General features: G+C 39.2%; 1 protein-coding gene across 8 annotated transcripts in view; it reads right to left on the bottom strand.

Annotated features, from left to right (window-relative positions):
* GALNT13 (polypeptide N-acetylgalactosaminyltransferase 13) overlaps nt 1-15,757 on the bottom strand; it is a 431,005-nt gene that overhangs the window by 400,198 nt on the left and 15,050 nt on the right. For 7 of the 8 annotated variants that reach the window (XR_013634409.1, XR_013634407.1, XR_013634408.1 and 4 more), the window contains one exon: nt 4,644-4,890. Coding sequence is in view for 4 of the 8 variants with exons in the window: in XM_073305505.2 (XP_073161606.1) it covers nt 4,644-4,785 (142 nt within the window). In the remaining 4 variants the exon portion in view is untranslated. Of the gene's footprint in view, nt 1-4,643; nt 4,891-11,856; nt 12,047-15,757 lie in introns of all 8 variants that reach the window. The other variant, XM_073305501.2, reaches the window with a different exon arrangement.

The following is a 15,757-nucleotide window of genomic DNA, read 5'->3' as shown; positions in this document are numbered from 1 at the left end:
TACAGACAAATGCTAGTGGATAATACTAGACAAGGATGTGCTGTTCCATACTGCCACTGCCCATAGTTTAGCAACAGTTGTGCTGGTATTAACTTTTTGAATCATTTAATCTAATGCCTCAATCGGCACAAGAATACTTGACACCTTAATTTAGGAGATTTAACAATTATCGCAGATTAGAGGGCATGGAATAACTATTTGTTATTTTACTCATGGCTAAAAATATAGTTGTACAGAAGTAGCAGTCCTTCCCTCCTACTAATTAACTACAAGAGTAATGGATTATATGACCTTACAATAATTAGTACATAGATTCTTGGTCTACCTTTGAAAATCTATTTTATTAAATAATGGGTATAGGTATATCAATTACCTGTGTTGGCTTTTATGTTTTACAGCTATTCTACACTCTCTCTTGGAAGTATTCATAAACTTATTTTACAAGAATATCACAATCAATAAAATATTTAAAAACAATAAGATGTTATATGCAGATGCAAGTACAAATTTAGACAACACCTGTAGAGCAAAAGGGTCTTTATAGACTTACTATTTTTGTTTTCATTGTTCCATTTTTGTGGTACTTATTAAAAACTCATTTTTTAAATTTAATGTTAGAAAATGTGGACATTTAATAAGCACTCTAGACATATATAATTAAAATTTTTGCATAGCTGATAGTAAAAGAGTATGTAAATTTATTACCTTTATATAGAATTAAAACATTTGCACAAAAAACAGTCCTGGTCCTGTAAACTGATGGACACAAGCAGACCTCAGGGTTCTGTCTATATGTAGCAGTTTGTAGAACTACAGTCTTAAAAATATTTCTAAAAAGCCTATATTATAGAGTATTTCAAACAAAAAATTGACAACATATAATTTTCAAGAGGATTAAATGTGATGTGCAGCAGCAGCTCAAGAGAAAAGATTTTAGTACATCCACATTTTGAATTTGAAATACCTGAGTTAACACATCTTACTGGATATTCTAAATAAAATATTTGCAGCATTCAACAGACCCGCTCCCACTGAAGCTGATGGCAAAACAGATGTGATCTTTATTCTGAAAGGTAGGTATTCATGTGATGCAATATATATATTGATTTGACTACTCTGGAAATACTACTGGCATCAAAAACTCCATATGAGTGTCAGACATTTGGATTCCCTAAGTTACAGCTGCCAGTCAGGAGAAGAGAAACAAAAAAAAGTATGCAGCAATTATTTATGCAACTATTCATTAAGCAAAATAACTGCTGTAGTTTGCACAGTACAATATTGTCTTTAAAACCAAAAGCTTTTTATACAAATGCTATGTTAACAGAGCATATTAGACTTGACATTTAAAAACAACTAAACCAGGCAATTCCAATTTAGAGAGTTGCTTCGACTTCACTCAGCATGTGGTTACCAAGTAAAGTAGAGGGTCTCAAAGGGCATGGTTCTATATTCATAGAAACTGAAATTACTAGGCAGAAGCAAGCAGCTAAAGATGAAATTAGACTGTCATCATTTTGTTGCTTTAAGTCAGAAGTTTAATGTAATTTTAACAGACTTTTTAAAAAAAACATGCAATGCACAAGAAATCTTCCAATGAAACTGTAGAGTCCCTGGGACCCTCATACAACATGAATATAATTATTAAAGTTCTGCAATGAACACTGTTATAACTTCAAGTTTTTTTCTAGGAGCAGAGTAACACACACACACACTCTCTCCATATTGTATTTGCCAAAATTCTGAACAGGAAGGTTATTACTACATATTCTGTAAGACTCTTCCTCCACAAAACCCAGACACCCAGTTGCAGTAATACTACAATACAAGTTTAATAGCTTCAGTTGCAATGGAAAGAAAAGGAGAATTCTGCAGAGAAATCTTGTCACACCTATAACACATTAAATCCAATAAACTGAATATTAAAAATCATGAAAAGTAGACACCACGGTTTACAAGAAGATACCGACTGCAGTCTAGTCACCCAAATTACTTATGAAGTAAAATCTGGTAGATTATGTAAGGGTTTTTTTTAAATAATTTCTTTAGCTAATCCATACAGATTAGCAAAATGTTTAGCCCTGTGGTGATCAAATGCATACATTTCAATATAAATTGTGAAGAAAGAAAAAAAAACCCTAAATAAACCGACATAAAAAAAAAACAAGCACAGACTTAACACCAAAACAAAAACCATTGTAGAATTGCCTCATTTTTTATTTTACAAAGAAATCAGCAAGCAAATAGTTAAGATTAGTATAATTATCTGTGAAAGGCATGTTCTGACAACAGTACAGTATCTTTTGAGAAATCTCTACCTTGTACTTTAGAGCAGTGGTTCTCAACCAGGGGTCCGGAGCCCGCTGTGGGGCCACGAGCAGGTTTCAGGGGGGCGCCAAGCAGGGCTGGCATTAGACTTGTTGGGGCCAAAGGCAGAAAGCTGACGCCCCACCACATGGGGCTGAAGCCTGGTGACTCAAGCCCCACCACCTGTGGCTGAAGCTGAAGCCTGAGCAACTTAGCTTCGTAGGGTCCCCTGAGGCATGGGGCCTTTGGCAACTTCCCTGCTTGCTACCCCCTAACACTGGCCCTGGGTCTTGTATGCAGAAAAACAGTAGTTATGGGCCGTGGAGTTTTTATAGCATGTTGGGGGGGGGGGGCTCAGAAAGAAAAAGGTTGAGAACCCCTGTGCTCCTCTTTCTGCAGCTCACGATAAAGGCAAATCAATTTTTAGTTACAGTAGGCCAGATCTTGATCAAGTATTCCCACTAAAATCAAACACACTAGATTACCCAGATCTAAAACCTAAATGCAAGAAATTAAAACAAATAAGAAAATATCAAAATCGACAGACATACCAACATATCCATAGGAGGCCTTTAAGCACCTTTATTATTTAGTTAGGGCTTTTGGTTTATTTTTATTTAGTTTTGTTTTGTTTTAAATGGATGAAATCCTCTACATCCTTTCTCAGACAGAGGTATTATTGACCGAAGTCTTTATTCAAATTTTTGTAACAAATCCAATTCATGTTCCAAGAAAGAGACATTATACTTTCATTTATTTTACAACTGAATATTTCAGACATACAAAACCAACTCAATCACTAGTTTTAGCCTTTGCAATAGAATTCTATTTATTTATTTAACTATAAATAAATGAAGCTCTAAACTCAGTATAAAGACAGGCAAACCTACGTCTACTGCCTTAGCCTGGCTGAGAAGCTAGACAGATTTTTGCTGACTCAGGCCAACTGCTTTTGGCAACTGATCTGACTGAATCAGTTCAACAAATGACAAACTGATCATTCCAAACTGAAGTGATCCATCATGAGGTATTTCAACTTTTAACAGAAACAGCAATTGAACTGAACCTTACACACACACACAACAAAAAACAAATGGCAGAAGGATTGATTTATTCTCAACTTTTGTCCACAGATCAGTGCATTAATCCACATATGCATTTATTATAAAAATGATGGCCTTGTACACTCTCTTTTGCATACTCTCAGCAAAAGATACATTATAAATATAGTAGTTAAATGGGACTTAAGACTCAAACTACTTTGCCTCCTGCATAGGCTGTACCTAGACTCCCTAACAGGGGTGAGCAACTAATTCATAATGAATAATTTATTTGACAAATTTTACTTCCTCTTCTGTTTGTTAATTTTCCACTGATTAAGAGTCTCCAATGTATTCATTAATCAAAATTCTCTCTCAAATAGCAATGACTTATTCTTGGTCTGGGAGGTTGTTTTCGAACAAGTATCAGTCTGCATTTGAATTGTGTTATTTGAACACATAAGACAGATGGTGCAATGCTATTTCTTAGCCAATGAGAAACTTTAGAACCAAGTTTGCAGTACAAATATTCACAATTACACATTCAAATTTGCTTTCCATGACTATTTCTGTTATAATCTCTTAAGATTCAGTTTCCATTTAGATAACTGCCAGTAAAGCAAATTATTAAAATATTGAAGAAAGCAAAACGGACAACTCTAGTTCATTTAATCATCTGAATGAACATTAGAGGAAGGGAGGTTTCTGGGTGGATGCTGGGGGGGGAGGGGAAGGGGAGTAGGATGGAGGAGAAAGGGTGGCTAAATATTTGCCAGTCTCTACCCCCTGTGCAGCTACAGTTAAATCAAACATAATCCTGATGGCTCTGTATGGAAGAAAAGGTAAAAAAAAATGTTTTTTCTTTTTTAAGTTTTGTGACTAGAGTTAAACCAAAACTTTTAATTCAACATGTACCATAATAAATGCAGTTACATAGACTCTGCATATCAACTGATTTGCATGTCAGTCAACAGTTTTTCCTTTATGAAAAACTCTTCACAGAACTGTGATTTCTCCTACACAAATACTTACATATAAATGGGACTTGTATATTTAATTTTGTTTATACCAAATTGTCTGAGCTGCAAATATGCGAATCGTCTAATACTAAAATAAATTAACATAACCAACAAACTGAACCAATATAGTAATATGAACCAGAATGCTTAAGATTCTGATATTTTGCCTTTCTAATTTTGAACAATACATAACATAACACAGTCCAAGTTCCAGGTCAGGACAAATTCTTCCAAACAAATCTGTGACCTTTGTACATAATTTAGAACTTGGGCTTACCCCTTAGAGCAGGCAGCAGTGACCTCTCTTTCTTGTCATCACATTTGTTACATTCACTGAAGTACAAGAGTAAAAAGACATCCACAAGCACCCACATCAGAGAGGTGGCGAGAACCACCTTGCAGTAGACAAATCTCCTCATCTCGTCTTGGTTTTTAGTTCACACACTAGTAAAGATGGCTATTGCTGGGATGTGTCCAAGCCACACAGTTAAATTCCAGTATGAAAGTGAAGTCGAGAGCATCCACTGTAATTAAAGAAAAAAATATCTGAATTACCTAACACGTATACATGGTTTAAGATCCAAAAATGATACAAAAACATATAATGCTGAGATGTTTTTACTCAATTTTAAAAATTAATCTATTTTCCTTTCTCCTGTATCTAAATATCGTCTTTGATAATGTTAACCCATCTTACAAAGATTTGTTTCCTTTGCTTTTGTAAAGAGTCCAGTTCTTCTGATTTTTTCCTGTGCTGGATTATATTTTACCTAGATGTCTGTAAATCCAAAAAACTGAGTGACCCTGCCACTGAAATTTAGACCACCACTTGAGCACCAGATGTCACTGAAGGAAGACTGCCACTAGATACTCTATCTACTTATGTGGAATACTGCCTTGAAAAGAGTATGTTTGGGAAGGAGGATTAAACTTAACTATTTGTAAGCGGGTGAATAGTCCCACTATTTTGGGGAACTTTCCTGGCTTCTGCACTACGCTGGTGAAGTGGGCTAGCGAAAGGATCTGAGTCCTCGCTCCCTCTTCCTTTACCCAGTGGCCTCCCGGCCCTTGAGGACTCCCCTTCCACCCTCCTGTCTGGCAGAGTCATAGAATCATAGAATAACAGAGTTGGAAGGGACCTCTGGAGGTCATCTAGTCCAACCCCCTACCCAGAGCAGGACCAATCCCAACTAAATCATCCCAGCCAGGGCTTTGTCAAGCCTGACTTTAAAAACTTCTAAGGAAGGGGATTCCACCACCTCCCTAGGTAACCCATTCCAGCTTTTCACCACCCTCCTAGTGAAAAAGTTTTTCCTAATATCCAACCTAAACCTCCCCCACTGCAACTTGAGACCATTACTCCTTGTCCTGTCGTCTGCTATCACTGAGAATAGTCTAGATCCATCCTGTTTGGATCCACCTTTCAGGTAGTTAAAAGCAGCTATCAAATCCCCCCTCATTCTTCTCTTCTGTAGACTAAACAATCCCAGTTCCCTCAGCCTCTCCTCATAACTCATGTGTTCCAGACCCCTAATCATTTTTGTTGCCCTTCGCTGGACTCTCTCCAATTTTTCCACATCCTTCTTGTAGTGTGGGGCCCAAAACTGGACACAGTACTCCAGATGAGGCCTCACCAGTGTCGAATAGAGGGGAACGATCACATCCCTCATCTGCTGGCAATGCCCCTTCTTATACACCCCAAAATGCCATTGGCCTTCTTGGCAACAAGGGCACACTGTTGACGCATATCCAGCTTCTCGTCCACTGTCACCTCTAGGTCCTTCTCTGCAGAACTGCTGCCGAGCCATTCGGTCCCTAGTCTGTAGCAGTGCATTGGATTCTTCCATCCTAAGTGCAGGACTCTGCACTTGTCCTTGTTGAACCTCATCAGATTTCTTTTGGCCCAATCCTCCAATTTGTCTAGGTCCCTCTGTATCCTATCCCTACCCTCCAGTGTATCTACCACTCCTCCCAGTTTAGTGTCATCCGCAAAGTTGCTGAGGGTGCAATCCACACCATCCTCCAGATCATTAATGAAGATATTGAACAAAACCAGCCCCAGGACCGACCCTTGGGGCACTCAGCTAGATACCGGCCGCCAACAAGACATGGAGCCATTGATCACTACCGTTGAGCCCGACAATCTAGCCAACTTTCTACCCACCTTGTAGTGCATCCATCCAGCCCATACTTCTTTAACTTGCTGAGAAAAATACTGTGGGAGACCGTAACCCCAACAAGGCTCGTAACCCCAACAAGGCTCGGCCCAGGATTCCTGGGGCGCTCGACCCCCAACCCTGCTGTGGTCACCTAGGACTCGGGCTAGGGTGTCCCCGCTCCGGGGTACACACTCTGCACTGGGCACTTCTCTGACCCACTGACCATTACATACAAGTTAAAGCAAATGCAAGTTATTTAATCAACAATTAATTTTAAAAAGAATAAGGAAAAATGGGAAAGGTTAAAGGAAACACAACAACCCGCTCTGTGGCAGCGAACATCATAAACAGTGTCTCTGGAACGTCAGGGCAGTTCACAGTCTGTTCCTTGTAAGTCCCAGGCCTTCTTCTCAGGCCCTGGCTGTGCTGCAGGGATGCTGTGCGTTGGACACTTGGCTCTGGTGGTGGCCACATGCTCTCAGGCTCTAAGTGGTAGGACCCTTCTTCCCAGTGTCGCCCCCGCCCTGTCGGGGTTACAATCCAAGCTTGGCCTGCAGAGCCTCTTGGCTGAGGCGTCTCCTTTTGCTGGTCCTGCTGCCCAGGGTCCCCCTCGCTCTCCCCAGCTGCTCACCGCACCCAGCTCTGGACTGCTCCAGCCCCAGCTGCACCACTCTGTCTCAGCACTGCTGCTGCTCTGCCTCCAGCTCCCTGGGCTGCTCCTTTAACCCCTCTGCCTCTGGTTGCTACAGCTCTGCTCCCAGGACAGGTCTTCTCTGCAGGCTGCTTCTGTGACTCTGCTCCCAGCACTGACCTGCTTCCTGGGCTGCTTTTCTGGCCCCTCTGGCTCTGGTTGCTGCAGCTCTGCTCCCAGAACAGGGTCTGCTCTCTCTGGATCTGGCACGGCTCTGCTCCCCAGCTTAGCTTGGGCCCCTGCTTTCTCCTTAGCTCAGCCCCACTCTGTCTGACCCAGGCAAATCCAGCTCACACGGAGGATGGGACCTCCCTGGCCTCCTGATTCCCTGATTAGCCTGCCTGCCATGTCATTCAGGCTGACCTGGAGCACTGGCCTCTCCCCATTGTTCCTGGGGACTATCAGTCTCAGGGTCCTGATTTCCCATAGACCCTTCCCCTTTTAGGACAAGGAGCTAGCCAACCAAAACACCCCCACTGAATGTTAGTAAGGGAGCAACAGTCCCCTTACATATTCATCGTTCTACTGTAATATATTAAAGTTAGATTGTAAATTTAAGCTTCCACATCTATGACTACAAAGAGCATTCCACGCAGAGATGGGAAATTGTATAGGACACTTCCTATATTGATGCCAGGTTTCAAAAGCAGTGTCCTAACATTCAGCAGCTAGATACCTTACAGGGCCTAATAAAACAAAATATGCCATCTATTAGCACTTACATACATGTCTTTTCCAAAAATAAATGACAGTTTAGAGAGAGCCCTCATTTGGAAGAGCGTGCTCCACTGTGAGGATCCAAATTTGAATCTACTTAAAAGATCGTATTAAAGAAAATGGTAAACTACCTTCTTGATATTGGAAAAAAAAAATCGATTGGCTTCTCAAAAAGAGAGTAACAAGGCTAATAAAATTTCATCTTCTCTGGGGGACCCAACTAACTCAGTGCATGGATTACTTTACAAGTATGTGTATATATGCCACACTATCCCTCTACTACACTGGTCTGCCCCCTTCTTGTAAGAATCCTTCTCACTAGAGCACTGAAACAGGAGGATTCTTGTATATTTCAATATTCTCCCTGCTGATTAAAAACCAAAAACAAAAGCTGAGAAAGGATGCAATTCAAACATACCCTCCCTCAAACAAAACCATAGCTGGTAAGCCTGATTTTAGGCTAGTGAGCAATGAGCCTTAGAAACGTTTTCCGCTCTAGCTTTGCCCTTATCTAGTCCCTGTTCTGTATTCTTTTATAGTGTCAGCAGTGTGCTCAGAACTCTACAGAACATAGAAGCTGACACACTCCTTGTCCCAAGGATCTTACAATTCAGTTATGACTCAAAATATTTTTATGTGCCTTTGTTGGTGGATCACCATTGAATGGTTTCATTTTGTGGGGTGGGGTGGGAACAGGAAGAGGAGGAAGGGTTGGAAAAAAGCAGGAGAATCTGCTGCTCAGGCTCCATTACTCCTGTCTGGAGCACATTAAGAGTACTTAAATAGCCACTAGAAGAATCACAATGAAGGGAAAGAAGATTTAAAGAGCCCCCCAAACCACTTCCAATAAGGGATAAAAGCATCCTCTTAATTTTCAGCATAGCTCTGGGAATAAGATTAGCTGGTTAATTCATGTTCCTTAGAAGCACAAGGTATGCCTACATTGCAGTTAAACACCTGCAGCTGGCCCATGTCAGCTGACTCAGGCTTGTGGCATTCACATTCAGGCTCAGGCAGGAGCCCGAGCTCTGGGACCTTCCCCTGAGGCAGAACTCGGGCTCCAGACTGAGCCTAGACTTCTACACCACAATTGAACAGCCCCATAGCACAAGCCCAAGTCAACTAACACGAGCCAGCCACACTGCAATGTAAACACACCCATAGAAATGTAGGGCTGGAAGGGAGGTAGAGAAACTATTAAGTCCAGCCCCCTGCACTGAGGGGCAACCAAGTAAACATAGACCAACCGTAACAGATGTTTGTCTAACGTGTTCCTAAAAACCTCCAGTGAGGGGAACTCCACAACCTCTCTCGGTAATCTATTCCAGTGTTTCACTATCCTTATAGTTTGAAAGTTTTTCCTAATATGTAACCTAAAATCTCCCTTACTGCACATTAAGTAAATTACTTCTTGTCATATCTTCAGTGGACATGGAAAACAATTGATCACCATCCTCTCCAACAGCCCTTAACATATTTGAAGACTCATCAGGTTCCTGCTCAGTCTTCTTTTCTCAAGACTAAACATGCCCAGTTTTTTTAACCTTTCCTTATAGCTCAGATTTTCTAAACCATTTTATCATTTTTGTTGCTCTCCTATGGACTCTCTCCTAAAGTGTGGTGTCCAGAATTGCACTCCAGCTGAGGTCTCATCAGTGCCAAGTACAGCGGGACAATTGTCTCTTGTGTCTTACATATGACACTCTACCTTAAGTTTCATGAACAACTGCTCAGATTTACTTCCTTTTAAAAAAATATTTAAGCAATAGTGTAGTAAATTAAAAACATTTAGAATTGACAGAGTTCCCACACAAGGATGTTGGTATTTCAGACAGTTGAGATTTGGGGCATAACTTGCTTATAGTATTTCATTTTTGTTGATGGTGGTTTGTTTTAACTGAGCACCCGTTTAAATGTTACATTTCTTTTTCTCCTTTAAATATACAATCTACAACACTGCACACGGTATGACTACTCCTCCCTCACCCACCACTATGTTTAACCAAAGCCCAGTAAAAACACTTCGCAAGAGTGCTGAATTTCATTAACAGAATTAATAACAATAAAAAATATAAAGTATAAGGTGACTAAGTTTAATTGCATACTAAACTGATGAGAAAGATAAAGATGGTATATATTTAAATATAACCCTTGAAATAGTTCCTGAAGTACCATGCCTGTACTTGATATCTGATGAACCTTTCCACATGTCCCAGTTCTAATTGTAGGGCCCCAACAGACAGAGATCCTGTTTATTAAAAACAGGAGAAATGATGACTGATATGCTAGGTCTCCCCCATTCCCTACCAGTACGGAGGTTAGAATTAGCTTTTGGGATGCTTAGCAGAATCATTATGTGTTCAATACCAAAGATGTGATTGATGCTATATAAGACAAAAAGGCAGACCCTCCCCAAGGACCTTATAATCCAGAAGAACCTCTCTCTTCAATTAAGTTTACCTCTTTATATTAAAAATAATAATAAAACCATAGCTGTTATAGATTGGGCTGCATGAAATCTTCCACGCCCCAGGCTGTACAAGTTTTAACACTGTCTCTGTTGATGCAAGGGCTACTCCAACATGTTGCTGAACTTTTTTCCTTAACTGTGAAATGTACCTGTGGTCCAATAAAGCTTGTGCAATAAACTATACTGAGGTTAATGGTGAATGGTAATAATGAAAAATTAATTTTGGCAGTAAATTGCTCTTATGTTATTAACATCTGGACTAAAAATTACTACCTGGATTCTGCAGTTTAAAAAAGTCAAAGATAATTCAGGATATTTTTGTTCATTATGCAAATGGCGACTAATTTCAATCTGTGTAGCAGTGCATGCTGTGCATTGACATCAGATTCTTACACTTAAGACTAGACTAAGTACCTTAGATAGAATTTGTAATTTACAAACAGATAAGAATCATGCCTCCCATTCTTCATATCCTTTAAATCTCCATTTTAAGATGATAATTAACATATCTCAGAACTAGAGGAAGAGCCACCAGTGGATATTTTCATTTAACATCCGGTAATAGACCTAGCCAGTTATGTACCAGAAAGACACACTTCTTATATATGTTGAAGATAAAACTAAGAGTCCATTCCAGTTTTCCTTGTTTCTGGCAACGAGCTAATGGATTTTCAAGTGTCTACTTGTCCCCATAAATGCTTTATATTAGAGAACATACATTTCTTTAAATGAAAAATTAATTAAAAAGTATTTAAAATTATCAGAAAGAAAAGGCTTAAAGCAAAAAGTTGGATACAGTGCTGCTAGCCCAAAGAATCAATGTATTCTGGTTAACAATCGTGTCAGGAGTTAGTATTAAAAACACACACACACGGAACTAACATTAGCAATGCAGTTTAGCATGCATCTATCACTTAGCATCTCTTTTTATCCCATTCCACACCACTCACTGTCTGCTTAGAATATAACCTCTTCAGGACAGGGACCTTGGCTTAGCTCTCACTGCCTTGCACACCACTGTGCCATAATATATATATTCCAGACAAAAAAGTACATTAAAAGAATATCAAGGTTGAAAGTCCAGCACTCAGAAGTTAAGAAACCAGAATTTTTTAAATGGGAAAATAACTTATTTTTCCCTAGCCTCATTCTCAGAAATAGCCAAATCCTTTTGGCTGAAGAACTTTCCAGGTTTCAAAAAGAAATCCAGCCTGAAATAGACACCTCGCATGGAAAATTTCAGTTCAAATGATTAAAGATCAGCAAAATTATAAGCAACTGAAAACAACATCTTATAAGGGAATTGTCAGACAAACGTCATCATAGGCAGTGCTACCAGCCTGGTCTATAATAACCACTAAGAAACAGCTGTAGTAAAAGAATTGAAGATTGCAAAGTCAAGCACTGAAAACATTAAGGAATGCCATTATTAAAGTTGTCCATGAACCCTTACATTTGCTCCCTTGTGTGTATGCATCATGACGACATATAATTTTTTTCATCAGTCTCTTGCAGCATTCCATGCACAGGATGAATAATGTTCAGTAAATGAGGTGGTTGTTCAAGGTTTCTTTTTATCCTCAACACTCTGCACTGAATAGAGGATTAATTTCTTCACAGGATAGTCTAGGACATTTCTTATCCTAGTATAGGAGTACACAAGAAACATTATTAATCCATTTTCATTAACAGAGGAGGAACTGAGGCAAAGAGATTCAAACCAAAATTTCTAAAAGTTCATAACTTTGTGTGCCTTTGTGACTGGGTGAGAATAGAACCTATTTTTCAGAGTATTTTACGCAGCCAAAGTTAAAAAGTGTCAATACAAAAATATTTTTTTGCCAGCATTTTCTTCTGTCACTTGAAGTGTCAAGTTCCTAGAACTCATTAGCTCAAATTTTGCAGAGTGTTCCAGTGGCATGATCCCAAAGCCAGGTCCAGCCACACTTCTCTCTTGGACAAATTCCTTGATCATCATCGGAATGTGGAGCATACAGACATAGTCTTTCCTCTATTCAGGCAACGTGTTGCACGCTAACCTCTCAACAAGGCCTATACATTCAGTATTTTATCTAGTTTATCTGTTTGACCATGTGAATAAAAATACTAAATATACAAGATGCAATATGATATTTTGCTAAAGTGTTATCTGTAAGCTCAGAGAGAAACAGTCAAAGTGACACATCCTTTAAAATATTGGGGAGAGTTTTCTTTGAACGTCCCTGTTGATTATCTTACTCTAGGTTCCTCTAGGGAGCATCCATTTCACAACCTGATTGTTCACTCCAACCATGTCCATAACACAACTAATCCTATATTCCAGTTTTTTTGTTTTCATATTTCATTAGCCTGTTTTCCAACAACTTCAGAATCTCTTGTGATTTTATATTCTGACTTAGCTTTTAATTGCTAAGGAGATAGGAGGATGTATCGCAGTGGCATCACTTCAGGGGCAGCAAGCACCTCGTGGAAAAGTTGTGTTCAGAAACAGCCACACACAAATGCGTCAAAATACATTTTTAGAGTGTAGATTTCTGTGAGACATTGATCAGCTGGCCTTTGAGAAATAGTTCCTACTACTGTGGACACAAATAAGAGAATTGACAACTGTGTGAATGAAGTGTCCTGAACCAAGGGCAAGAGCGCATGACACAAATAAATAATCACTACTCACAGCAACACCTTCCGAGAGTATTGGAAGCATTGAGTAATGTTAATGGTTTACTAGAGGAAGTGTAGTTTGAGTGCTAGAGCAGGGAACCTGAAGTTAGGCCTCTTGGGTTTAAGTTCCAGCCTGGCAATTCTGTCCCAGATCCTCAAAAGGTATTCAAGCATCTAACTCCTACTGATTTCAGTGGAAGTTAGAAGACTAAGTACCTTTAAGAATCTGGGCCTATGACTCCAGATAAATCACTTGATCCGTCTGTAACTTGCTTTATCCATCCATAAAATGGGCCTAATACTAAACAGCCTTTCTGGGGTGCTGGATCTCTAGTCATTAGTTTATTAAAAGTGCTGTTAGAACCTCAGGTGAAAATGCTATATGTACTCTTATAATAAAGCAGTGCAGTAAATTTAAATCAGCCAATTTATTGTTGAATTAATCTACTAGGTAGTTTTCTATCTCTAGCTATTTTGATCTTAATATTAGAAGCCTATTGGAATGTTGACAAGAGTTAATGCCTACTGGAAACACAATCTGATTAACCATATCTTATGGAAAGCGTTCTTATTTTAGTTAGATTTTTCTCCCCTATCCCCAACATTGAATTCATACTTCCTTCTGTTTGTGAGATACTTTCTTAGGTGAATCTATTTCAAGCATGATTGTGAGCCTCACTTTGCTGTTGCTTGGCAACAAAAATCAGCAGTCTTGTCCCTAGCACCCAATTCATGGTAGCTGCATTTCTCAAGGAGGTGATTTTTTATGGAATTCAGCTAAGTTTCCAAACCATTGTATTGTTTCATTTTAGTGAGTATTACTCACTAAAATCTTTTTTATTTGTACTTCCACAGCATGTCTTTTTAGTTTTGGTTTCAGAACTGTTGCAAGGTTCTTTTCAACAGCTTCAGATTCATCTTAGAAACCAAAAACGTAGAACCTTTCAGGTATCCCAAGAGCTTTTTAATATCTAGGGTTAAAGGGAAAAATCATGCACTTAATAATCAAGAAGAAGAGCAAACGGTCCACCATTTCCAGGATTCTTGATGGTGTGTAAATTAAAAGAATAAAAGAGTATCCTCTAAAAGGCAGAGAAGGCGTCTCAGTTATTTCTCCTGGTTTAGTGTAATCTTAAATCGGTTTAACAGGAGATATCACTTTACCATATGGTAGCAAAGCTTTAAGTGATAAGTTATTTATAAATGGAGGAACACTGGATAAGGTTACCTCAACTGTTCTCCAGAAAGAAAACGCAACAAAGTGTGCACCATTAATATCTCCACTGCAAATAAAGTATGCTTGCTTTCCCATAGGTATTGGATGTAGAAACATCTTCCAGCTAAATCAACATCCTTACTCTATCCATAATAAAATACCAAACACTATACAAATATAATATAAGGTTTCACAATTAGAAACAACTGAAAGGCAGGATTTCAACACCACTTACTCAGCTATGTTGAACTGTAAACTCTACAGTATACATTTTGCAACATAGGAGTATATAAAGCTATACATTTTTACCAGAGACCTATTTTCTAATGCCTCCCTATAATATCAAAAGACAACAAATTACAAATACACGCACACACCCTACTCTTGTTTCCTCCTTCCCCTCCCCCGCCCCAAAGAAACCCCAGATAAAACACAGTAAAGGGAAAAAATACCATCTGGAAGAGCAGAAGATCTCTATTTGGTTGATTTTTTATGTACATATTAATAACTAAACATGTTGCTCAGGATTATAGGGGCAATAGGAAGGTGGATGAGTGAATAAATAAATGTAATTCATTACATGCCTCTTAGGACCTTAACACTTTTATTTCCAATCTTTTTTGTTATTTAGCTGGGACACACTGCATTTTAAAATTGCACTAACACAATTTTAAATACAAGATGCCACTCGGGCCATAGTCTTCCAGTTCTGGAAGCCCTACTATCTCAATTCACCACTGCAATTCTGTCCACCGCCATCTCTAGACCTGTCTTGTAATACTTTGCAGGTTTTCCCATAATCACTCCACTGGGGCCTCAGGAGAGCCACAGACCACAGGCACTGGTATGGTAATATCTGTGTTGTGTGTTAACATGCTGCATCATTTTACAAAGAACAGGCCATACACGGCATGTCCACACAACAGCTGCAGAAACACTTTTTGTAAGCAATATTTTGTTGCAACATTCAACACAAACTGGTGCAGATGGCTAATGAAGATGGAACTTAAGAAGTGGTAATGGTGAAGTATTCAAACCAACACAGAGAATATGCCAGCAAAGCACACCACAGAGAGCAGCATTCAATACTAAAAGTACACATAAAAATCTACAATGTGGAAATACCATGTAAAACTCTGCCTTAGTGTCTACCCTCCCAATACTGACCTAGGGTCAATAACAACCTTGTTTTCAGCTTTAGATCCTGGCCTCATAAGTGGCCAGTTTAATAAATTGTACAAGCACACTTATAATGATGTCCCAAGAGTTTGAGGTCAATGGCAAGGGAATGGGCCAGGCAATTCCATAGCAGAGCACCTTCAGTGCATGAGAAATAAGCCAAGTCTACACATTCAACTCTGCTGTACAAGGTGCAGTTGAGAGTCTAGTTTAATCACCTGAGCTCAAGGCCATAGGAAGCAATTTCCAGTTTATATCCCAGGTGAATCACAAAATGAATGTGACTATCAGCCACTTA

This window comes from Lepidochelys kempii, chromosome 11, assembly GCF_965140285.1.
Source record: "Lepidochelys kempii isolate rLepKem1 chromosome 11, rLepKem1.hap1, whole genome shotgun sequence".
Taxonomy (NCBI): Eukaryota; Metazoa; Chordata; order Testudines; family Cheloniidae; genus Lepidochelys; species Lepidochelys kempii.
Note: the sequence above shows the minus strand (reverse complement) of the source record. Positions and strands in the feature narration are given on the sequence as shown.